Source organism: Centruroides vittatus, unplaced genomic scaffold (assembly GCF_030686945.1).
Source record: "Centruroides vittatus isolate TY-2023 unplaced genomic scaffold, ASM3068694v2 contig_549, whole genome shotgun sequence".
Classification (NCBI taxonomy): domain Eukaryota; kingdom Metazoa; phylum Arthropoda; class Arachnida; order Scorpiones; family Buthidae; genus Centruroides; species Centruroides vittatus.
Genome location: NW_027122325.1, coordinates 241344 through 269221, shown reverse-complemented (window position 1 = coordinate 269221; position 27878 = coordinate 241344). Strand labels below are relative to the sequence as shown.

General features: G+C 30.6%; 1 protein-coding gene across 1 annotated transcript in view; it reads right to left on the bottom strand.

Moving 5' to 3' along the window:
• Window positions 1-27878, bottom strand: part of LOC136978677 (putative transcription factor p65 homolog) — a 72856-nt gene that overhangs the window by 25821 nt on the left and 19157 nt on the right. Inside the window, exons 3-7 of the mRNA XM_067274424.1 lie at window positions 26038-26189; window positions 21610-21701; window positions 18220-18360; window positions 11388-11486; window positions 7018-7245 (exon numbers count right to left, since the gene is read on the bottom strand). Coding sequence (XP_067130525.1) covers window positions 7018-7245; window positions 11388-11486; window positions 18220-18360; window positions 21610-21701; window positions 26038-26189 — 712 coding nt within the window. The remainder of the gene's footprint in view (window positions 1-7017; window positions 7246-11387; window positions 11487-18219; window positions 18361-21609; window positions 21702-26037; window positions 26190-27878) is intronic.

The window sequence follows — 27878 nt, the reverse complement described above, 5'->3', positions numbered from 1 at the left end:
ACGAGATCAGGGATTACCAAACCTTAAAACAATTCCTACTAGACGAGCTGAGACTGTCTGCCGCTGAGTACCTCAAAGAGTTCACTTCCGCTGAAAAGGGAAGCAAAGAAACGTGGCCCCAATTCGCAGCTAGAATGGAGGATCTGTATCGGTATTATCTGAATAGTAGAGGCGTAGATTCTTTTGGGCAGCTAACAAAATTAGTGGTCTCGGATCACCTTAAGACTAAGTTAGATGCCGACACTAAGCGTTATGTTTTGTTGCAAGAAGGTAAAGGCTGGTTCCCACCGGAAGAGTTAGCCAGATACGCAGATAAGCATGCGGAGGCTGTGGGAAAGGGTGACGTTAGACTTATACCTGAACGCGAAAGGGATAGAACAGTCACTAGAACTGGAGGCATGAGCGCGAACAATGGAGGATCAAGAATGAGATGCTATGTCTGTGACCAAATGGGTCATCTCAGAAGGGATTGTCCTCGGAGACATATTAAAGAGGAAGGACCGAAGTCTAAAGCAACGCGAGCGGTTAAAATAGACGAAACGGTAGAATCGGACGAGCAGCTAGTAGCTAGGGTAAAGGTGAACAGGGAAACGATCAGCGGAAACGTACCCGTTAGTGTAAACAAAAATCTCCTGCTCGCTTGTAAAGATAATAAATTTTCTGCAATAGTGGACACGGGGGTAGATATGACGGTTATTAGGAAGTCTGTAGTGCCTGTTTACGTGTCGCGGGCAGCGAGAAAGGTTAAGTTGATCAGCGCATTTGGGCAGCAGGTATCAGCAGTGTTAGCGACAATACCTGTAAGACTAGAAGGGAGGTCGAATAAAAAGAAAAATGATTACGCTCCAGCCTTGATAACTTGCGCATTAACTGACGAACTTAGCTGCGGTACAGATGCATTACTTTCGGCAGCCGATTATTGCGTTTTGAGGAGAGTCGAACGGACGAAAACGAATAGGCGACGGAAACCAGTCGCGAGGGTTACGGTTGCGAAAGAAAGCGGGGAAAATAGGACGAGCCCCACGACAAATAAAAAGAGCGATGCTAGAAAATATTGTAAGGCGGGTCATGGTCGGCAGGCAAGCGTTCCCCTTCGGCTGGTTGACCGCACGCCTCTTAAGGAACAATCGGTCCCTAGGGCATTGGTAGCGCGGGATAATAAGGCAAAAATCGCGCACAGAAGAGGGAGAAATCGTAGTGAGATCGACGTACTATCCAGACGGGAAATCAGGAGCAATCCGGAACCCCCAGATCGTACAGACAAGGCAGTTATGTCGGTATTAAGTCCTTCGGATAGATGTAATCAGTATCTACCAGGCGATTCTGAATGCAATGTGACGGGACAATTTGCCGAAGATGTTATTGACTGTGTAAAATATCTTTTTCTGTAAAATATTAAATACTGTATATTGTTAGTATAGTTTATTATTTGTAGTAACTTGATCCTTGTAATAAGAAAGGAGGAAGTGTAGTGTAACAAAATAATTTGTACGGTAAAGATTGCTGTGTGTCGCGGTAGTATTGTTTATGTCAAACAGGCTTTTGTTGAAGCGCAGTTTGAACCTTGTCGGTGGGAGGTGTAAAGGTCGCCTTTGGCGGCCTGTGTCAAAGAAACCGCCCGACTGAGGTAATTGCTCCCACCTGGGGTCGGGGCCATAAACGGCCGGAAGAATCAAAGGTGTAGCGTCTCCACTTAAGGGACAATGTGTTGGCCACGTGCCGGCCAGCTTGAGAAAACAAGAATAAATAAAGCACGGACGCAAATGTGAGCTACGTCGGCGGGGGATAGGGCGGACGTCTTGGAAGGCTCTAAGAAGGGGAAGGAAGTGATTGGTCGCAGGAGGCAGTGCCAGAATCCCTTAAATTGGAAGGGTGGCAAAAAAGCGAGGAGAAAGGGCGAGGGACCTGGTACGTGGCGGTCTCTAACAACAGGCAGACCTTTGAGGCGGATAGAGAGAGTGTTCTCCTCTTGGAAAGTCCTCTGGAGAAAGGTTGTTGTAGAGACGGACGGCCACGAGGTTAAGCCATCTCCGGAAGAGTGACTCGTGTTCCCAGGCCAGCTAAGTCGACGTGCTGCATCACAGCTTCGATACTGTAGTGTACGTAATGCTATTACATAGTGTATATCTTTGTAAATATTTGTAAATAAACTGTATATAACTAATTATCGAGTGTGGAGGTGTGACTTTCAACGGACCATCAAACGGACAATCTCGAGGCGTAAAGAACGACTCGGGACGGAACATTTGTAAAGATCACGAGACGAGTAAGAAGGATCTTCACTAGACACATGCTCTCTAAATTTCTCTTAAAACAAGAAAAAAATTATTTGTAAGTAATTTATTTTAATATTTTGAGCAACTGAAATCACATAAACTGCATATTAGATGATATTTATGACAGTTTTTAAACATGTATAAGAAAATATATTTTCTTACAGTATCTTATAAAAAATATAATTATTCCATAATTTTATATTCAAATTATGTATAATTTGATATGGCTTGATTTTAAGTGATGTTAGACTATATTTATAGATACAAGAACTATCATTTTTCTTATTTTGTTTTTTTTTCCTATTATATTACATCAATTATTTCTATTTATATTAGTAAACAATTATATGATAAAAATTTTTTTTAAATATAAATAATTCATAAAAGATTTTTCATATTTGAAAGTATTAAAAATAAAGTAATAAGACACTTCTACTGGTATCTTATGGGAATGTGTGTTAGTTATTAGAGGTGTTGGTGAACTTTTTAGTGGAGGTTGATAAGTGTGTATTGGTGAATTTGGAAAGCCTTTAGTAGCTATGATATGATAGATCAAAAGAAGTGGATATTTACAAACAGATTAGTTTTGGTTTTAATTATAAGTTTATTGTTAATTGCTGGGATTGAACCAAATCCAGGTCCTTTACCTCGATCTCAGCAACAAATGAGTCAAATGGATATACAAAGAAGGGGGTGAGGTAGATTAGGTAAGGATAATCTTAAAGAAAAGGAAAAAAGAAATCAACTGAATGACTTAATTAGTGAAGACTGTCATCAAATAGAGGAAGATCTCAGTAAGAGCAGTCCAGTAACTTTGAGAACCACGAAAATTAATGAATATTTTGAAACAGTAAGTCATAAAGAATTACAGGTACAGGATGAATCTCAATACTCATTAAAATCGATATACAAACTGATACAGGATAAATGTTCACAGCTCCAAAATGGAGCTGTGAACATTTATCCTGTAGAACATACATTTATCCATTAGAACAGACGTTAATTCTTTAAAAGAAGAAAATAAGTATTTACATAGAGAGTTGTCTCAACTATCCCATAAAATAGAAGAAATGGATAAAATATCTAAGAACAACTGTCAAATACAAGGTACGTTGGAATTTGAAATAGACAAGCTGGTTAATGAGCAAAATAACAAAAATATTATAATTATAAACTTTCCATTTAACTCGTCTGATATTGTTAAGGAAATTAATCAGTTTATAAAAAAGGATTTGGGAATATCTAATAGTTACATAGAAAAATTGGTTAGATTAACTAACAACAAAACCAAACCTATAGTGAAAGTTCCATTAGACTTATTCGATACGAATTTAATCCTTAGAGAATTTTGGAGGAAGAAAAATAATTTTTTAGTGATGAGGAACAGAAGAAAATAATATAACGGATTTATGTAAGACATCAAAGATGAGAAGAAAAAATTATTAGCAATAATTAAACAAGAAAAACTCAAATGGCAACAAAATAATTGTAAGAGATGATTATTATATTGATAACAAAAAATATTCATATGGTACTAACCTGGATAAAGTGATTCAATTGAATGATGTTTTGAGAAGGAATTAACAGTGAACTTCAGAAATAGATTTGAAATGTGCCCAATTTTTATGGAGGTTACTATTAATTTTTCTCATGATAGGCACTAAGTGAAAGTAAGAATAAACTAGTGGCTGTTAATTTGAAATTTCTCAATTGATACAAAATGTTTTGAAATCCTCTGTTTCAAGAAAACAAAGAATGTTATAATCGAAATATTTGAATATTCTGTATGGTATAATACAATTCTAGAGTGTTTTATATATTAATGATTATATGCTCTGAATTTCACTCTTTAATATAAAAAATTCTTCATTTAGTTATGAATAAATAAAAGAAGTTAACAGATTATATTAATTTTTACGAATTCCAATCGTTGTTGTTATAGATGTATAGTTTTTACCCAAAATATGTAAGTTTTATTTTTGTAAGGAGGCACTGGAGCTATGATTCAGACAATACCTCTGTAAGTTGAACAAGTTTATTAATGATTCAGATACTACCTTCAGGCATTGAACAAGTTTTTTAATGAACAAAGTAAGCATCTAATTTTCCACTTGTTAAAAATTGTATATAGCTATAGTTTATAAATAGCTCAAATAAGTTTTTGTAATTGAATAATAAGTTTTGTGACTTTAAACATTTAAGTTTATATTATTACAAAAATGTATGATTAAAGAAAATGAATAAGATGTTATTACAGTGAAAATAATATGTTATAATAAGATTAAATCATCTAAGGTTGGTTACTATCTAAAACCCCTTGTAACAGGTTAAACCCTATTACAATAAACTTACTTACTTACTGGTATCATATTTTTAATTAATGTGACAAGTATTAAAAATTTCAAAGCTATTATTAAATAAGAAGATACTAGATTTTCAGATGTAAAATTTTAAATATTTTTTACAAATCAAAATAAATAAACTAAATATATATTCTTAAAATTCCAATCAAAGAAATATGTAATGAAAACTATATATATATATAGATAAAATTTTTAAGCAAATTTATTTTTTAAATTTATATTTTAAAGATAAAATATTAAATGTTTAACATTCACAATTTATATTATATACAAATCACAACAAACATGACCACATTAAAACATAAACAAACCATGAACGAGAGCAAAAGTGATTCACCTAAAGATCAGCAGCATTTCTGTTTAAGCATGTGTAGCCCTGCAGTTTTACTTTATTAATACGAAATATCAAGTGATTACACCAAACATTTTGAACTGGGACCTCAAAGACATTACTTAAACACTTCAGTAATAAATGCAATGAAAGTTTTCTGATTCCTAGATAAAGTAATTTTGTTCCTTCAAAGACAATAAAGTCAAGGAATACCATTATACTACTCAACCCTCTGTGGAGTAGTAGTGTGTACACAAGAAGGAAACAGTTAAGAAGTTACAAATCACTTGACAGTTATAATTATTTATTAGTGGTAAGGTTAAAGAAGTGAAAGTGCATAAATTCAAAGATTTAGAAAAAAATAACAATTTGATATTAACTATGTTTAGTTAGCACCCAGTTCTTTCTGTTTCAAAGATGATCCACAGCATTATGCATGGTTAGTTCAACCATGGATCATCTTTGAAAATGTTATATATTTTTATCTGTGATAATCTAGGCATTATGCCGCACCCTGGACCTATATAACAAAAATCATATCTTTTAAACAATAATGGTATTGTGAATGTGATCCTTTCTAGCTCTTAGTCACATCAATTTCCACAATGCTAATACATAAAAACATATCAGAAGCAGAAAACTCAAAGCTACAAGGAAAACAATTAACGCGCTGCCATCTATGCTAGTTTTTGCTGTCATGATCTACACAACTTTAAATAAGACAGTTTGTAAACAAGGTTAATGCTATATCAAAATAGTTTTAAAAGACTTTTTTATTAATTTATTAATTACTTTATAAAATTAAAGCTAAAAACTTGTCTGTTGATAGGATGGTTTGAAAAAAGTAGTGGATGGTAGTATACAAGTTTGATTTTTTCACCACGTTGACCTGTACACCCTCTGGGTTTCAGCAGGAATGGATGATGATAATGATTTATAAAGTTAATAAACATGAAATAAATTTTTCACTTAAAATCTAGTAAACTAAAAAATGAATATTTTAGTACTATATTTTTATGCATATTACCCAAACATTATCTGTGTTTAAAAAACAATTTGAAAAGGAGTGCAGGTTATGCAATGGGGTGGCAGTTTTACATAGATTGTAGAATTGCAATTAAGAACTTGCATCTATCAAGTAATAGCTGTTTCATAAGTGTGGAGTATATGATGGAATAGACTATGCAAATATTTTATTTTCATTTTTGCAATTTTCTGTGGAGTATACACCATCATGGGTTACACACATGAAAATATAAAACTACAATCTCAGTAATCAGCCATACAAAGGACTGGAACACTGTTGAATAAGGAGATTGCCAGAGAAGTAATATAAATTCAGTGGCAGATAAACGAATTTGACAGCAAAGAATCAACTGTTAATAATGCAATAAAACACAATTTGAACTGCTAATCAAAACATCAAAGCACACTGTTTTCACCAGTAATCAGTGTCACCAAGTTGGTGAACTCCCACTAAATTTAATGGGATATACAGTACAGTGGTGGAAAATTTCAGAGAATTAATTTTTTATGTTTATACAGGATTGTGTGTATAAGATACTGTGTCTTTTTTTAAGCAGCCTAAGATAGTGAGCCTAGCAATCAGTAATATCATACCCAAGCTTAAGTGTTCAAGCTCAGGCTTGATATCATGTCATGTTTAGAGGAAATTGAAGTTTGAACTAGTGGGCAGCTTGTCTATGACTTTGCAACATTGAAGGTAATACCTGAATTGACAGTGTTGGATTACTGAATGAGTCCAATTAGTGATCAATCAGATTACAGAGATTATATTGCATTTAACATTGTTAAATACAATACAATCTCTGCAATCTGATTAATTTAACATTGTATTTAAATTATTTTTATACAATGTTAAATAAATTTTGGAACCATTATTAAGGTATAAAAAAATTTTCTCATTATTTTATTTTATTATTTTTTAAGACATGACAACAACATAATACAAATTTATGTATCAATGTATTTAATGAATTATACGTGTATTAAAAAAACAAAAATCACATTAACTGAATATTTTTACCTCCATCTAATGGCAGTAATTGAAATTTTCGAGGTTTTCCAGCTGAGTTATCAGATGGCCGAATGAGCTGAATCCAAACATTGACTTCATGAGAAACATTTAAATCAAAGTAGCTTGGTGTAATAAAACTAATGGCAACCTGTTTATGTATATCACTAGGCTGAAATTCAGCATTGGCTGACCATATTTCTTGCCCATCTTTTTTTTCAAAAAATCTTATTTGTACATCTAAAAATTTTTAAAAACAAATAAAACTTATAATTTTCACAAATAACAATACAAAAATATGAAATACATTTATATAATTTATAAAAGTATAATATAATACATAATTAAAATTAAATTTATACATACTTCCAATTAAAAATTACATAAATGAAATTTATCTATAAAAAAGTTTAATATGTGAAAAATGTCCATTACACTGTCAAATAAAAACACTATCATAAATGAATGTATTAAATATAACATTAGAAATATATATAAATACTCTACTATTCTTACAGTTCTTTTTATTGACATGTTACAAAGCACTGAACTACAATGTGTGTTGTCCAGTAAATAAATGCAACAATACAACTCAATCAAACCACGTCTCATGTACCTTCATATGATTGCTATCTATTGAAGAAATATCAATTTGGCTGCTTTTCTATGTTATTATTAAAAATCTTTTATTACATCTTTAAATTATTAAAGATCATTGAAAGCATTAGAACAATTAACACTTGCTCAAGAATAGAGCACCTTCCATTATGAGAAACTTCATCACAGTTTACTAACTGTGATGAAGTTTCTCATAATGGAAGGTGCCAACATAATGGAAATTCATCACAGATTTTTAGCAGAGATAGCACTACAGCCTGCAATCTGTATTTGAATAGTATAATTACTTCCAGAGTGATCACACAGCTACAGACCAAGTACTTCAAATGCTAGCAGTGAGTAAAGAAAAGTTAGAGATAATAAAAAATTTTAATGATATCGCTGAATGGTCTTTGTCTTCTAGACATATAGCTTGGTGGACAAGATGCAAAGGAATCCTCCTTTTGGGAAGAGAAGAGCCTCCATTGTCTGTTATGTATGAGTCTAACTCTCTATGATATATAGCATTCCAAGTGGTTTCAAGTTGCATAAAATTATAGATAAGGTGTTTGAGTTTGATGCAAAGAGTGAGAAAAGCAAAAATGGCTGCCCTGTGGATGTGTAATTGTCTGTGATGAAGTACTTCTTGATCTGACATAAGTCCTGTGGTCTCCAGTGGTAACTGGATCACAGTTGTTTGTGATTAAACTACAATCACTGGAACTCTGTAGTATCATTTGGTGGGACCAATTCCTTTCTTTCAAAGTTGTAAATATGAGGAAGTGGCCAAAATCCATTGAAGATAATCTCCAGCCAAGTCTACTTGTAAATATCATAATTCCAGGTAGAATGCACAATGTTGAATGGATGATTTTAAATGATTACCAAGTCACATAATATATGAAGTATCCAGTAAAAGCAAAGAAATGAAGAACAGAATACACAAACTTTTATTATTCATAAAAGTTCTGTGTTCATTAACACCTATCACATCTTCGAGTTTTAGAAAGATTCATGCCCATATTCATTGAAAGAGCTGAAATTTGAACAAAAAGTAGCAAGACTGAAGATGTCGTAAGAAATAACGTAACATTGAAGGTAATGATTTTCTTTACTAAAATCATTACAGATGAGTTATGGATCTATCATTAATTGATGGAAACAGAAAGAACTTCAAAGTAGTAGAAGGATAAACTATTGTTTGAAAAAGTTGCAGAATACTTTTTAAAAAAAATCATAATTATCCAGCAAAAGTGTCATCTTAATATATGCTAATACAGAATTGATTACACCTATTATGCAGATTTGTGTCAAAATGGGAAGTGTTGCTTCATCTTTCCTACAGCCTAGTCTTGTGTCATTTGCTTACTTTTATGCTGTAAAAATAGCATTTGCAATGATGTTTGTAATGTATATTTGTGAATCCACAAGTCAGTCCAGATATTTACTGGCTAACCCTTGTGAAATGATTATTTGTATATATCAATGTTTAAGCATTTTTAATTAGTAAAGTAAATTAGTGATTTGCTTACTTTTAGCATTATGAAATACAATTAATATTACATTAATTAATTCACACTATTATTGTGTGAAGTCAATCTTACTGAGGAATGTCTGTAGGTTGGACAACCAGAAACTTGGTGACTCATGAGAAAGTGTTCAAGAATCAAAGTAAAAAAAATTATTTGATGTTAGATGGGGCCTGTAAAGTGTGGTATCATATACTGTATTTCTTCAATTCTAAGATGCACTCTTTTACCCATTCTTACTTATCGAAAATAGAGATGTGCCTTAGAATCAATGGCATCTTACATTTCACAGTCTAAAAAACAGCAATAAAAATTTATTGTGAGTGGACCACATAATTTTATGTATTAATAACAATCAATAACAGATGTTTTAGCTTTGCTGCTCAATATCCACATCAGTTTGAATGAGCTTCACTGCTAATAAGAATTTTATTAATTATTTTAAATACATAATTAAAATTAAACTAGACAACCAGAAACTTGGTGACTCATGAGAAAGTGTTCAAGAATCAAAGTAAAAAAAATTATTTGATGTTAGATGGGGCCTTTAAAATTATTTGATGTTAGATGGGGAATCTTACTGGTAACTGGTAACTGGTAAGCTCCTATTTAATATGTAAAATTTCTTCAAGACATTATAATTCAGCATTAAAAAGTTATTTTTTATGCAGAAGAGTATGGAAATAAAGCTGAAAACTATCCATTTCATGGTATTGTATTAATACAGTGGGTGATCAGTTAACAAACACCGGATAGCAAACACTTTCGCAAAAGATTTTTATGATCAGACAACGAACACTTTACTGAACAAACATACAAAGAAGTGATGGAAAATAATGAATACTGATTGATTTTCTCTTATCTTTGGATAACAACTCGAAACCTTTCGGAGCATGGAAAACGCTCAACCTGATACCGATCAGATAGTATTCCTCCAAATTTTGAAACTCTTCCTTGTAATTCCAGCATTTTGTTTACCTCTCTGACAAATAATTTTGTATAGTCTTCGCGAGACTGTCAGACGGGCACTTGTTAAGTTTTGCGTTGGGGTTTACAGTAGGGCATTGATTATCCAACCCCCGATTAACCGATAAGTCGGTTAACCGACCGCGTTCTAGTCAGCAAATTCAAATGTCCGCTAGTGATGTGGCGCTACAATATTTGGTTATGTCTTGGCTACTTTAATATTATTTTTGTTAAATTTTTGCATGTTTTAGCTGGCAGCACTGGCTCGACCATGAAAGGGAGGCTAGTATTTAAACCAGGCCTAATACACTATACTAATAACGTATTTTTTCATACTTTTCGGTTATCCGACTTTTCAGTTATCCGACCAACCCCAGTCCCCAATTGAGTCGGATAATCGATGCTCTACTGTATTTACAAAAGGAGAAAGTTTAACTGTCCCATCGAATATTTGTTAACATTTTAATACCAAATTTCGAATTTCATCCAAGCCTTGCATTTAAATATTTTGTGGGCTAGTTGATTTCTGAATTTTTGTAAGTGCTTTTCTGAACTTTCTATTTTAAAAACAAACTGATAATATTATGGAGTTTAAAAAGAGGAGTGTCAACAACTACTACTGCTAAAGATCTTTTGAAGAAGTGGGAGGATGTCAGAACAACAGTCATCCAAATGGCATCCAAACCAGAATAAGGTTAACGGGGTTGAGGATCTCTACAATTAAAATAGTATTAATTACTTCCAAAAAATCATGAAGAAAATAGTAAAGCAATTGACATTGGACAAATTCTTTAACCCCCACAAACAAAAAAAACATGACTAATAAAAATGCAAGACTGCATACATATGTATTTTTACTATTACATATAAATAAATGTAGTAAAAATATATATATTTTTTATTTTTTGGAGTCTCCAGAACGAATTAATCAAATTCCCATAAAAACCTATGGCAAATCGATAATCGGTTAATGAACAATTCGGATAGCGAACAAAGTCTTGGAACGGATTATGTTCGTTAACCGATCACCCACTGTATTTGTATTTTTTTCTAACTTATTGTTACTTATGAAATTTAATAAAATTGATTACTTTCAAATTTCATTTTCTCCATAAAAAAAATCTTATAAATTTGATTTTAAACTCACACTACATCTTAAAATCAAGAAAATATAGTATGCATCAATTAAAATTAATGAATATTTGTCTAATAAAGATAATTAGATTCTCTTGGTTGTGGTTAAGAAATAAATATAATCCAAACTAATATATATAAAATAAATTTAATTACCTTTATTTACTTTTTCACAAAGAAGAATTACTTCAGTTCCACCAGATACAGGGGCAGAATAATGACTTAATTTGTGAATAGAGAGATCAGAATGAGCCTCTGAAATAATGTAAATTATATAAACAATAACAAAATCACAATTATTATATGTAATTAAACATTATTTAAGTTATGAAAAATTTTACTATGCTATAGGTCATTTAATATTGTATTTTAATGATCACATACTAAATAAACTAATAAAGTAAAATGATGAAACTGCAAATATGACTGAGCAGAATATACAGTACAATAAATTGATTTTTCTATATTTTTATTCCTTAAAATATCTTACTTTAATTTTAATTTTAAAATACATGTAAATAAAAAGTTTTATTACAGAGATTTTCACATATTTTTCTATAAATGTATTTTTTTTAAACTATTGATAATATAAAGTGTATATATATCTTATTTGAAGAAATGCAATTTGTCTTATAAAAGCTACATATTTTTCACATACAATAAAACCTACATAAACCAGAATCACAGGGTACTGATTTATTTTTTCTATTTTGGCAGGTTCTGTTTTAAACAAGTCTTATATTTTTTATCTTTAAACTAAATCAGATAAAATGTCATATAGTTACATTCATTTTTTATAGTAAAATGATTTTAACGTATGTATAAACTTTTATTACTAGGTTTAATTTGAAACAAATCCAATTAAAGACAGCTGTAGCCCCTATTCAACTGGAAAAAAGTTCTCATTTTGCTTCCAAAAACTTGTGCTAGATATTTGATGTGATCCTTTAGAGATCACACAATAGTGAACAACAAGACAATTCAAGTATCAAAAACTAGTGTATATCCCTGGACCTTGCTGTATAACATATTCCACCCATTCAGTGACAGAGTCCAAAAAAATTCAAGTAAGGAAGTGGTAGGCAGTGTATTTCTCTTTCTGGAAGTATCTTTGAACCAGTTGAACTTGCTACTTAGCTTCCTTTTGAAAAAGAACATAGAATTGTACATGATGATCGCATTATAGATAACTGCTCATAAACTGTTGCAGAAAGTACAATGCATCAAAACTGGGTCTCTTCAGCAATAGCTATACTTTTTCTTTTGGATCTTATGAGGTGCAATAACATCCTTTATGAGGGAACCATGGACAATACACATTTTGAAAGGACGAACTGTCCAGAGAAGTGCACTTCAGAATGTGTGTGTCAATGTAAAAAATATTTAAGTTGTAATTTGAGACTAATCTTCCATGTTCTAAACCAGAAGTCACCAACCTTTCTGATCTCACAGGCACTAAACTCATAATTTTGAATCCTGTGGACCACTGTAATAAAATTTTTGAATGACAGAATAATGATCATAACAAAAGTTCTATTTTACTTTATTGATATGAATTTCACTTGTTTAATAATAACAAATTAGTGTGAAGTTTGTTGCTGCTTGTTTGAAATAAGTTTATGGATTCTTGGCTCTTTTCCACAAAGGAGGACAATTACACTCACATTATTTATTGGTTTATTGATGATATTATTTATTGATATAAGTCATTTCGTGTTTGGTTTAAAATTCAAATAATAAACCCCCAATGAATGTGAAAAAGCAACCAAGCATTTTGCATTTCTTTCCTAATACTTCACTAACCTTGAGTTGTTCAATGTCTAAATTTCTCCATGACTACCAGTTGGCAACTGCTGTTCTAGACTAAATCAGTGGGGAAAAAACCATTTTGCAGTTTTTATAGTAATTTAAAGTATTTATGCACTTTATGTTAAAAACTTACTAACATTAAGGAAGAAAACAACTGTCTATCAGTATTTGCTTTTTTTATTATTAGAAAATACTTGCTGGTACTTTCCACATCATATTAATGCAGTCTTTAGGCTAGCTTGATAAAATGCTGAACATGCACCATTACAAATTTATTCATTTTTGAAACATTTCTAGAATAGAATACATAAATTAAAACAGATGACTTTAACATACAAAGTTTGAATCCAAAAGAACAGTGTTGCAATATTTAGAATGAAGAATATGAATTTTTTTGAACTAGGTTTCAAACTGTAGCAATGATTGTTATTAAAACAATAAATACTAATAAAACTCTAGTTAAATGTGCAACACAAAATTAAATTGTTACAACACTTGAACCTTTAAAATTATAACTAGCTAAACTTATGAAACTAAGCCATGGTGTATCCCAGTGCACAAAGAAACCTGTATCTAATAAAAGGTATTCAGAAGGTGATAAGGAGGATAGGAAAAAAGAGAGTGCCCTTAATGCCTATGCTGTTACTACCTTAAAGAGTGAGATCAACAGGTCTGGCATGTCAATAGTGGGATAGTTACAGAGGTTGTTAGTTGTGATATGCAGGGTCTCCCCAAATGAGCAAGATGTTACATTCTGTAAATGAATGAAACAAAAGTGCATCTGACCACAAAGATTCACTGCTATGCTCCAGAACTCTCCCAAACAATTCTGTGGTTTGTTTGCCATGTTAGATGTCATCCTGATGCTCCATTATCCTAAAAGTTGCCCCAATCTATGAAATTGTGGTAGCACCAGAATCCTGTCTTAATGGAATTTGGTATATTCCTGATCTCTTGAGATTAGTGTGTAGGTTACTATCATTTCATATCAACCTCCATAAAGAAGATTGTGGTATGATGGGTGAATAGAACCAGTGTTTTTTTTAAATAGGCAAGTAAAATAAAAAGTGACAGGCCCTAGATAAGAGATTAAAAGACATGTACATATTCTATCAGTCTTAGTTTTGTTAATAAGATGGTCACTGAGAAAATGATTTTAAAGATCCTAGAACTGATGACATTGTATGTGCCTATACTATAGCCACTTTTTCAACTGTAACCTTAATAAAATCTATCTTCTTATTTACAAGAAATTGAGTGGAAGGAGATAGGTACACTGTATATATTAAAACACCAATGGCCACATTTATGTACTGAAGTGGCTGGAAAGAATAATTAAGGGAGCAGATCAAATTTGTGATAAATTCCAAAAACCTGAGCCTGCCCTTATACATGAATAGAATACACTCCTATGTTAAAATGTCTTTTGGAACTACAGACAATATTGGAAGAGAAGTTGCCAGAGTTAAAAAAGACTCAAAAAACGATTACTTCCACTAAATAGTTACTCAATAATTACATATAATATACTTTACATATTTGTTACATAATGTGCATTAAAAATGGAAATGTGAGTTCAGCACATATATTTTATGTTTACTTTTTATTTCAAATAAAAACTGATTCTGTTTTATAGTTTTTCCCCATCATAGACAAAGTCACTGTAGATGTCAGAAACCTTTTCAAGCCAGAATAATATTTTGGACCTGCCTGACTCTGCTTTAAACAGGTTTGACTGTATGTTGATCTCAATATAGCATTTCATTCTTGCTTTCTGTTGACTATTGAATTTCTGCTTCTGTATAAAACAACAGAAAAGTTCAAATTTTTAATTTAATTTTCTGTACTCTCCCATAACAGAACAGAAAATTTTTGTTTTTCGTTTCCACAGCGAGAGTGAAGCTTTGTAGATTAGATGTTTTATAATCATAATTCTATTGTTTCATTCACTAGATTAATTAGCCAGGTAGCAGAGAGAACACTAAAACTAAATACAGTCAAACCTGTTTTTATGCGCTCTTTTTATGTGCGATTTTTATTTGTGCGATTTTTTTAATGCGAATTTTTAATTTATGCGGTTTTTTTTGTGCGATTTTTTATTTGTGCGGTATAGTTGGCGACTAGTCTCGCGCGATTCGTCATGTCTCACGTTGACTTATTATAGCTAAATAAACTTATTATAGCATAAATGCACTTATTATAGTAATATTATTGCATGAATATGCGAAAAATGAAATAATTTACTTTTTAAGTCAACAAAACACCACCTGGACAAAAATATGTAAAACAGACGATAGACCAGACGATGCAGTCAAGTGCTGACATCTGTTGTCAATAAATTCTATTTCGTACGGTTTTGAGTTATTTTCTAAGTGAGACTTTTTTTATGCGTTCCCTATTCACCGCATAAAAAAAATATTTTTTAATTGTGTTGCGAAAACTATTTTTTACAGCCATTCGTGAAGTTTCGTGCGATTTCTTTTTATGCGTTTTTTTTAATGCGGTCCCTATCCCCCGCATAAAAACAGGTTTGACTGTATTTCTACTTTTTACATATGATTTGTAAAAAACTGCCATTAATATATATATGTATGTGAATACAAGTTATCCAAACAATCATAACAAATAAAATATTTACACTGAATATGTCATTAAATACAGAGAACATTCATGGAAAATAAGACACTTATTGAAGTCCTTTCCTCCATCTGTGTCTTATCATATACACTACACAAAAGTCTAGAAACATTAGTCTTTAACAACAGCATTTATTTTGTTTGATGTCACAACTTGGTGAATTTAAAGACACTTGGCAAAATTCATTGATATTTATTTCATAAACTTTACAGAAACATGTTTCAGGCTTTTGCCCCTCATCAGTCTGTTAGGTAATGAACATGTGTTGCATCTGGAGGACAACTGTCTGTCACCTTCAGCACATAGTCTTACACCCAGAATGCTGCACACAGCCATGCCTACAATTGTATAAATATACTTTTAAGATTTTTTATTTTAGTAGTTGTAACCAGCTTTTATGGATTTTGATGCTAAGGTTCTTGTTAATATTATTTTTGTTGATCGTTATTTCGTAGCTTTCTTTAAATTTTCTTTCGTACCAATTTTTTTCCTTGTGAACTATTTTAACATCACGAAATTGTGACATCAAACAAAACAAGAAATAGAAGACATGGTTTCAACAAAACTAATAAACAGCATTTATCTTATGCTAATTTTAAATAACAGTAATATTATATAGAGACGTCACAATCAGAAACTTTAAACATAGATAAATACACTGAGAATACATAAATATGATAAAACAGATATTTGATCAGGCATAGCATTTGGCACTAGTATTAACTGAGAATTTCATTTATATCCCAATAATAATAATAATTTATTTTTTTTTTGAAAGACTAAGTATAATTTATACTCTTTTTTATACTGAGTCAGATTATTTATACTATACATGATCTTTGAGATAAAACATTCATCTATTTTTTTGTCCCAACTCTTTATTCAAGGTTAAGCTTATTAGACCAACAATAAACAATTTTTTAAATAAAATATAAAAATCATTACATTATTATCTTTATGAAAAAAGGAAAATAAAAGAATATTTTATTTATACAAAAAATTGAGAAATAAAAATATAAAGTTGGTTAATTTAAATACAGGTATGTGTATCACCAGAATGGTATTCAATTGTAGATGGCAAAGTTCACAACTTTTGTACAGTAGACCCCCTATAACACGATAGATACATTCCGTGTTATATGAATTCTGTGTTGTACGAGCCACTTAGATTTTACAAATACAGAGCCATTCACAGCCCAGCTCACGTGCAATTTAGGAGGTATGGCTGTTTGAAACGTTTTCTTCCATAAAATTAATCGATTCTAGACTAATTTGACTTGAACATTTCCAAAACACATAATTTTTTGGGAAAAATCCATATAAACTATGCTATAAACAAAAAATTGTAGGATTACTTACCAAGTGCACACCGTTCAAAGACGCCATTGCTTAAGCTTGTTTTCGTCATGGAGCGGCTCGTTGAACGGTGGATGTGATAAGTTAGTCTTTCTGCGAAAAATTCGCTGAACTTTGGAGATATCATTAATAGAAATATAATTTTTATGGCTGTTGAATAATAAATGTTTTTTAATAGGTCCGCTGCTCATTTAAACTCAACAGTTTGTGCAATGTCCACTATTGGTCCAAATTTGACCAATCCTGTCAAGACACGAATTGGCCATAACAATCTGTCTTGTTCTTTTACCGTGTTATACGAGCCTCTTTTAGCATGTTATATGAACACGATCGCAATTTTTCCACCGTGTTATACGAATCCGTCTTATATGAACCAGTGTTATACGGGGGTCTACTGTACAGATATTATATGTACAAAATAATAAAATCCTACTTAATACAGAACAAAACAGTAAAACTAAAAAATTTATTACGACAGAATTTATAATGTATATTAATTAATCTACATCATAAAATTATGTAGTATTTGATGTATTTTATAATTATATAATATACAGGATGTCCCATACAAAGTGATCCTGGCTAACAGCCCAGAAAAATTTGTCAGATTGATGTAAACGATGCTTGCTTTCATACAATATCAAGGATGGGTTGTTCATTGGTGTCTCAGTAAATTTCCCCTATCTCTCAAAAAAAGAATAAAATTATCTCAGCTCCTATTACAAATAAAATTACAGTTCCAATTGTAAAGTTGTAGAGCAGGTCAAAATTAGTATATTCTACATTTTGTTCAATTAAAAAAGGATAAAGAAGGTATGCCACATACTCTCAAAAATTAAAAAGTGTTGTGTAACAGCTTTCCCTGTAGTACAGAGTTAGTTGTAAGTATTTATGCAGTTTGTGGTAAATACAGCTGTCAGAATGAAATGAACAATGTACTAATTTCAACATGCTCTACAACTTTATAAAGGTTGTAGAGTATGTTAAACAGAAGCTGAAATTTTGAAATAATAAATAAAAATAATAACTTAATCTTTTTGTGAGATAGGAGAAATTCACTGATGCACCAGTGACAGCTCATCCTCAATAGAGTATGAAGGCAAGTTTCATTTACATGAATCAGACAATTCTTTCCGAGCTATTAGCCTGGATCACTTTTTAGGAGACACAAAGAATAAATACTCACTTTTGTCGTATATTGGATCACTAACAACTGGTTTCAAGAGACACTTTTTTGTTTTATCTGGACTCATCAAAATTACTTGAAACGCAAGACGGACAACATTTAAATCAATGCTGTTAGGTTGTTGTTTATGTTCAAATCCAGCTGAAACATATCAAATTTTAAATGAAAAAATTATTAAAAAACCAAAAATTAAAATTAATTAAATAAAACATAATTTAGATGAATATAAAAATTTATACTGTATTAATAAAAAGTATGATCAGCTTGCAAACTTTTCCAATTTTCCCTAGAAAAGTCAAGATTGGTTATATTGATACAACTAGAAAAGCACAGTAAATATTAAATGGTCTTAGCTTCTCAATTCAAAGTATACACCTAATTGAAACAAATTATTTTACAGTACTAATCACTCAAATATGTCAACTAAACAATGTTTTATTATATTGATAGAAAATGAAATAAGCTAATAATATTCAAAATATTAAAAAATATATAGAGTCATACATGTCAAACTTCAGAATTCAGTAAAATATTAATAATATTTATCATAATATAAAATGAATGCACTTACTGACATATGAAAATTTAAAACAACATTACAAATTACATAGTTTATTATAATAAGCTGCATTGTTATTAAAGTAATGAAAAACAAATAAATCAATAAAAAATTATATTTTATTAAATTATATATAATTATTAAAAATATACAGAAAAGAAAATCAAGTTACATATTAAAAATTTATAAATATCAAATGTTTTTAAAAAATTGTATTTTATTAATTGTGTTTGCATTGGATGAATAGTGTTTCAAATTCATTCTGTATTATTACTTGTGATATTCTTACTATTTCTGATGAATGTTCTTTTATTGCAAATGCTGCTAGCACCAATAAACATCAATTTGCTTAATAGTTTAACTTTTGTTTAGAAATCTATAAATATTTTTACTTTAAATTTCAGTTAAAGTTTACCTAGGGAACCCCAATGGCTGCTCTTCCGGTAATCTCGATGGCAGGTGATATTAGAAATTCATTGTAGGTGGCGCAATTTTTAAATAACACTATCGTATGCAAATGTCTTGTTTTTCATGACAGTAAGACTCCTACGTATGTTTTTTTGGCCAGTTAAACATTTTTGAAGAAAAAGTGATACTTTGTTATTTTTAATAGTAAATAGGTAAGTTTCTATTCCCTCTAGTTTTAGTGTGCAATGTGCAGAAAATTTAATAATTTTATCATATTCTTATTTGTTGTCAGAAGTATTTTTTTTTTTTTTTGGTGAGATAATGGATACTGCAGACATTAATTCTGAAAATTTTTGGATTAATTGTATGTCTGGACAATTCTTTTGATTAATGTACTCTGGTTTCAATGATTTGGCAATAGATAAGAAAATACCGAGTGATGTGAAATTTGCAATATTCTTGAATTTGCAACATGTAGAAGATGTATGCAACAAATGTGGAAAACGTCGTAAATTAATGTATAGAGCATATAAAAACTCTGTATCGATGCAATGTAATGTTTGCAAGACAAATTATTCAGCATTCCAAGGAACCTTTAAACGGAAATGTGGTCGTTTGTCATGGGAGAGTATTTTGTCATTTATCTGGCACCTATTGTGTTTAGAGTGTTCGCTAACTGTTGCTGCTGGAGCTTCAGGAATCTCCAAAAAAACAGCAGTTGATTGGGCAAACTTTTTACGTTTTGTTATGATGGTTTCTATTAATAACCTATGTACTTTTAAGATTGGCGGGATAAATAAAGTTGTGGAAACAGCAATTGCAAAGAGAAAATATGAGAAAAGTAGAAAATTGAAGGGGACAAGGTGGGTTGTAGAAGGTGTATGTAGAGAAGATGATACCTGTTTTATATGCCAAGTAAACAATAGAAATGAACATACTCTGAATTGGGTGATTTCAAAGTTTGTTAATTCAGGCAGCACAGTGATTATAGATGAGTGGAAAGGTTACAACAGTATAAATGATTTAGAAGGTTTGGATATAGATCATTTAACTGTAAATCATTCGAAAAATTTTGTGGATCCGAAAACAGGAGCCAACACTCAGAAAATCGAAAGATTGTGGGGGTTTTTAAAAAACAGGAAACATCATCTGATACATTATACGGAGGAATTGTCAGAATCCTATCTGTATTCTTTTATGTATAAAAAAATATCACAAATGGCAATTGAAATCTGCAGGGAAACGTTTTCAAATTTTTATAAAACATTTGAGCTTTATTTATCCCGGGTCTGGAATTGAGCCGAAATGGAAAGAACCGGAGTCTGTTCCAGCTGCTCCACAAAGCAACAAGTGTAAGAAGGTAAAAAAAACTAAGGCACATTCGTGTGGTGAAACTACAAAACGTGTAAAAATATCAAGTAAAAAGAGAAAAATCAGCGATAAGGATCATAAATCAAACAAAAGTGAGAAAAAACAAAAAGGAAATGTATGACAGAGCGTCAAACACGTGAGTAAAAGTTTGTTTTATTTCATAGTTAGCTAAACTTGTAAAATAATCTTAAAACATTTAATTTTTACTAATCTAATAATTATTTTTTCAAAAAATTCTAAATACTAACTAATTTGCATAAGTTTTTGAACATAGTACATGTGTGTAGTACAGCAAACAAAATGGCGACTGGAAGCGCGGCCATTGGGGTTCCCTAGGTAAACTTTAACCTAAATTTCATATTATATATTACATCAGTATGTCCAATTTATCTGACACAAGTCTGATGAATGGTAATTTGTATAGAAGTTGTTTTAAATAATAAGTCATAATTGTAATCAAATTACAGTAAACCCTCAATTTAATAAACTAATTTAGGCAAGGTGGTATCTGTTAAAGCCAAAAGTCCTTTATATAATAAGGTAGGTTTTCCAATTTCATGTATTAAAAAATTGACAAATTAGCTTATCTGCTTTTACTTATGTAGATACATTTGTGTAATTAAAATTATGTATGTATGAGAAGTTTCATTTCACAGAAAAAGGTTTCTATATGTAATATTGCTTAAATACTCCATGTAGTTCTGAGATTGTAATAAACAAGTATATGATCTAAATTAAAATAAACAAACACTGTTAGGAAATACACCTTAACTGTATTTATTAATTAAGAATGGTGACTCTTGAAAAAATTTATTTGTATGTTAATTTACTTGTTAATTTAATTATACATAAAAATTTTTAAAATTAACAGGGTGTTAATTTCCTGCTCTATATATTATATAAATTGGAATTTTATCTGTTAAATCCAAAGTCCATTAAATCAAGGTTTTACCATATTACTAAAACAATACTAAATGTTGATTCAATCAATTTACACATTAAAAGTTCAAAAATTACATTAAAATAAAAAGAATGATAATATTTGAACATACTGCGAAATGGATCTACTCTTAATTGTTCTCTTTGATTTAGAGATGCTTCTATATTTTTTTTCTTAACACACTGTATTCCAAGACTTGTAAAACTGTAAAAATAAAATTTAAAATTCTTACAAATTAAATAAACTATATTTTTACATAACTTAAATTTAGCTGTGTGTGGGTGTGAATACAAAATGTGTTATTTTATTTAACATACAAATGTGTTAATTTTATATATATGTAAAATTAAAATATTCATATTTAAACTGAAAATAAGAATCATTATCTTATTATACTGATATTTCAGCTAGTAGAAATATTGTAAAACTTTTATTAATATGAATTTAGTATTAAATTAATAATGTTTTTCAGATAGCATTTTTTAAATTTAAGTTTTGCAAAAATTTCTTTTATTTATGTGAAATACAGCATATGCTTCTTATTGTGATAATTTTGGAAATAGCTGAAATGATAACAGTGCTAATGTTAACCAACTGAACAAATATCCAGCAATAAGTTGCTCAACTTTCCCAGCTGATAAGAGATTTTATTTACAAAATAACTTTTTATATTATTAATTATAATAAAAAAGGAAAAGGCTTAATTTTGAGAGTAGAGAGTAATGAGTTTTTAAAAATATTATAAATAACAATAATAATAAAACTTTCATTTAGTCAACCTCATCCAAGATATACGACACATGATCGTCTCTCTATCTTCCTCAAATTTTAATCCACCAAAATTTAATAGCATCAGTGCCCTTTATGACTGGAACTTTATGTATTTGCATAAAAGCAAATGTAAAATGAATATTTTTACCTTTTGATGAATAAACGTATATTTGGTATCTTCTTTTTTACCATAGTTTACTCCAAAAATTATCAGTTCAATATGATTTTACATCATAAAATTCAAGCACACATCTGACATGGACACCTGCTTTTATCAAAAATGCTCAAGCCCACATATGACACAATTAAATATTTCCTGCACTAAACTTTGATATGTTAGCATGCAAATTTTAATGGATCATCCTTCTACAGGTTATTTTCTATCAGCTGACTAAATGTTATCACTTTATATTCAGTAGAATTTTTGTAATAAGTAGGAACACAGGAAAAAGATGTGCCTAATATGATTTTTCTTCTATGTTTTGAAGTTTTGGAAAGGATGACCAACCACATGACATTAGCTCATTTATTTGAAAATGTCCGAGGAATTCTTTGGCCAAGAGAAAAAGTATGATTCTGCCCTTTTGCTTTTGACTGATGGCACATCCTATATGGTTAAGACAGGCAAGGGAATGCAAGTACTCTATTTGAAAATGCTATATGTTATGTGTCTAGTCGATGCTCTTCATCAGTTGCTGAAGAAGTCAGAGTAGTTTTCAGAGATGTGGATTCTTTAATATCAAATATGAAGAAGCATTCACTAAATGTCAAGCTTGAATTAAACTTTTTAAAGAATGTGAACCCAATCTCAGATTGTCTCCCAAGCCAGTTCTTACTTGCTAGGGAACATGGATAGAAAATGCCATTTATTATGCAGACCACTTTGAGAAGATAAAACGGATTCTCAATAATATGTATTCTGAGGAAACAACAACTGTTACAATTGCAAAAAACAGTTTTCAAATTCATTAATCCAAGAACATCTTGTAGAACTGTCAACTGCTACTAGGTTTCTATCTGCTTCAATTACTAGTTGGAAATCACAAATCTTCCATTGAACAAAAACTAAAATTGTGTATAACACATTACTGAGAAACAAAAGTAGCCTATCTGAAGGGTTGTACAAAAAACAGCAGGAGGTTCTGGATGAAAATTCAGGATTTTTGGTGCTATCAGTTATATCTAGCATTCTACAAGAAAATGAAAGCTATATTTCCGATATAAAAACTGATAAAAGGTAAAGGTTCAATTTTGAAAATGTATTTGGTCTGCCATTGCAACTATTAACTGTTCAGGAATTATGTTTAGTTTCAATAAATGATTTAAGTTATTGTTTTCTGTTTGTTAGTATTCTTAAATTCACAATTCAAAAATGCATATTTCAGGAATTTAAAGGGCATAAATTATGCATATTTCAGTGATTATAAATGCATAAATTTCCAGGCCTTGAGTGAAGATCCTTACGTAATCCGTTACGATCTTTACGACGATCCGTCTCGAGTTGGGTTTTATGACTCGAGAATGTCCGTATGATGGTTCGAGGAAAGCTACACCTCCACACTCAGCAAGTGAATATTTACAGTTTATTTACACAACAAATATTTACAGGATGTACAAGTTCAGCAACATTACATACACTATGCAACAAGGATGTGGTATCTCACGTCGGCTTGTTTATTGGGGACTGTTAGACTCCGGGAACTCAGGTCGCTTTTCGGAGATGGCTCAACTGCGTGTCTCTGCACTAACCTTTCTCAGAGGACTTTCTAAGAGGAGAACGCTCTCTCTACACCTCAAAGGCTCCCTAGTGCCAGAGACTACCACGTACCCGGTCTCTCGCCCTTCTCCCCGTTTCTCTCGCCACCCTTACCTTTTAAGGGATTCTACGGCGACCACTTGCGACCAATCGGTTCTTCTCTTCCCCTGGGAGCTTCCAAAGACGTCCACCCTACGCCCGACATTGTAGCTTACCAACGCGTCCGTCCCTTGTTTACGTTTTACAAGTCGGCCAACACGTGGCAAACACATTGACGTGTACCATAAACGGAGACGCTACTCCCTTTGTTGTTCCCGGCCGTTTATAGCCCCAAACCCCAGGTGGGACTAATTATCTCGGTCGCGTGGCTTTTTGACCTAGGACGCTAAAAGCGGACCTTTACACCTTGTATAAAAGTTATCATGCAAAATTTTGTTTTTAATCTTTACCTCATCCTGAGATATTGAACAAAATAGATGCCAACATGCACCCACACAGAATTTTTCTTCCTTTTCCTGACTTTTTTGGGCTTGGGGTCTCAAAACATCAAGTTTTGCAAAAAAAAACCCAGAGCAAAATTTGACACAATTCCAGTGATACATAACAGACAGAAAAGTAAAATTCAGCAAATATATAATATATAATTTATTGACATAAAATAATAAATTATATAACTAAAAAACCTGTAAAAAAATCTGAATTTTATGTTAATATACTTATTATTTAAAAATAAATTAAAAAGCATTAAAAAAAAGAATTAAAACAATTCACATTTTAAATTTTTGTCTGTTCTTTATTTGGAACACCTCATTAATAAAATTTCATATTCATACCGAATGGAATTCATTTGATTTCAATAATATACAGTAGAGCATCGATTATCCGACCCCTGATTAACCGACTTATCGGTTAACCGACCTTGTTCTAGTTGGCAAATTCAAATGTCCGCTAGTGATGTGGCGCTACAATATTTGGTTATGTCTTGGCTACTTTAATATTATTTTTGTAAAATTTTTGCATGTTTTAGCTGGCAGCACTGGCTCGACCATGAAAGGGAGGCTAGTATTTAAACCAGGCCTAATACGCTATACTAATAATGTATTTTTTCATAGTTTTCGGTCATCCGACCAACCCTAGTCCCCAATTAAGTTGGATAATCGATGCTCTACTGTATATCATTTTAAAATTTGCACTTGTGACCAACAACATTTTAATTCATCATTGATATTCAAAATATTCTTTGTTGTACTTGAAAGAGTAAAATATCAAAATTGAAAAATCAAATAAATGACAAAATGAAATGAAAGTCAAATTTTTTATCACAATAAACTCCTATGTTACTTTAATGTTTCTCCTATACATTTTTTTGTGACTAATTGAATGTACTGATTTCAATAACACCTTATGAATAACAACATTATTACAATACAAGGTCTTCCAAAATTGTTATTATCTGAGAAGTACGCAACATACACCAATCAATAGAGTAATTGTCTGAGTTTCATCCCCATCTGCATTCAAATGTCTTGATGTCTACTACATCTAGGAAGCATTGTAAATGAAAATGGCAACTCTACAAGGACATTTTGTGTTCTGCAGTTTACAAAGTCAATATCATTCATCATTGAGTAATTTGCAGGAGTTGTAGTATTGTGGCCTCTGTGGGAATAGTGACAACAGATATGTTTAGTGAGTGTAGGGAGAATCTAAGTATCAGTTGGATGTATGTTGTGTGACACAAAACGCATTGAGAAATTTTAATGGACAAATGTATACTTGAACAGTTCTCTAATGTTTTAATGTACATTACAACATTATCAGATAATAATTAACATAATTACAATAATTTGAAATGGTATTCTTTTTGAAGACCCTGTATTATGTTCACAACAAGCAGCATCCATTGTATTAAGTTTGAATATAAATTCATTTTTTTCCTGAAATATCTAAACATTTCAGAATAAGAAACCATAAATATATTAAACTGCAATATGTAAATAAATAAAAATCTACCTCTGCACCATATCTGCACTTTTTATTTCTAAACTACAGATTCCTTTTTTACAGCCCTCTTTTCCAACAAGATTATGTGGATGAGGATAATAGGGTGGATCTTTGGTAACGCAAGAAACTATAACTGCTGCTGCTCCTTTATAATTTTTAATCTGAAACACAAATGTTTGAAATTAAAAATACATATATTTCTATAAACAAAGGCAAATTAAAATATGTAATAATTGAAATAGTCATCGTTATAAATCTTAAAAATAAAAGAAAAATTTTGTTTGTGGCACTGGCATTGTGTCTGTGATGCATTTATAGAAGTTTGTGTTTGGATTCACAATATGTTGAATTTTGTCTTCTTTTGTTTCAACTTTTCTTCAGAAAATTTATCTTTCTTTAAATTTATATACTTTTCTAGAAACCTGTTTCATCACACTTTACAGATAAATCTGTGAAAACTCATAAATTTCTTTTAAATGATTATAAAAATTTACTTTAGCAAATAATATTTTGAAATAATTTTAAAAAAATCTTATTTCACATCTACTTTCAATGTTTCTTTGAAATATAATTATTCTCTCTTGAAATAGATCATTTTAAACTGTGATGTTACAGATTGCTGTATTAAGAATTCTGTAGTTAGTTTTCATGTTTTTTTACTTATATACTAAGAATTACTTTTTTCATCACTTGAGAGAGAAATTTTTGTGACCTTTGTGAATATTTCTGTAAAATACAATGGAACACATGTATACAAAGATACATAAATAAAACAAAAATTGATTTCATTAAGAAAAGATCAAAACAAAAACAATGACAAATTTGATGATTTTCTTAAATTTTCTAAGAAAACAATGACAAAATTTGTTGATACCATGATGGAAGCAATTGTTCAACACATTTAGTTACCAACTAACAAAACAATGCCTAATTTTTTAATTTACTCAGTGTTTCTATAACTGGGTTCTCTAATTCACAATTTTCTTAAGATATAGTCATGCTTTAATTTTTTCCCCTCAACAACAAATGTTGGATCTCTGAACTTTTTTGATTCATTTTTATTAAATTATTAACAGAAATAACCAGTGTTGTTTAAGAAAAAGTAATAAAGACAAACGTTAAAATTAAAACCACATTAAAACTTTGATTATTTTTGTCCAGGCAGCACCAAGTTTGTATGCTAGTTAAACATATTTATTTAGACAACTGTTAACTTAAATCAAAAATGTTTATTGAATTTTAGAAATAGGATCAAATTTTACTTTTTATATAAAATTTACTATATAAATAATATAAAAAGAAATATTTTACTAAAGTCTTTCAAAAATAAAATATCAGTCATATTAAACAATACAGATAATTATTATTTACTTTTGAAAATAACGGTTAAAATCATTATTTATATAGTAAACCATATCATATAAATTTTAACTTATTTGAAGCCAACAATATTTTTATTAACTGTAGAAACATCTATTAAATGATGACCTTATTATTTTAAAGCAAAAGAGCTATTTTAAATTTACCTTTTATATCCCAATTTTCTAGATAAAATACCAGTGCCAATAAGTATCACCTTTAAGTCTTTAGAATTTCCAGTACATCCCAATGTTAATCATCTGGTTTATTACCATATATTTATCCAAAATTTTAAGTAACTTGCATTTGGAAAATTTTAAGTAACTTTGATTACATCCATCATCATAAAAATTGTTTTACTTGCAATAGATAACTATGAACCTTAATGGCTTTTCCGTTATAATTACAGATTCATCACACACCTTTTCGATTTCTTATTCAATCAATGCAAAATTTTCTGGAATGTATTTCAGCATGTTCAAAAGCCCTCT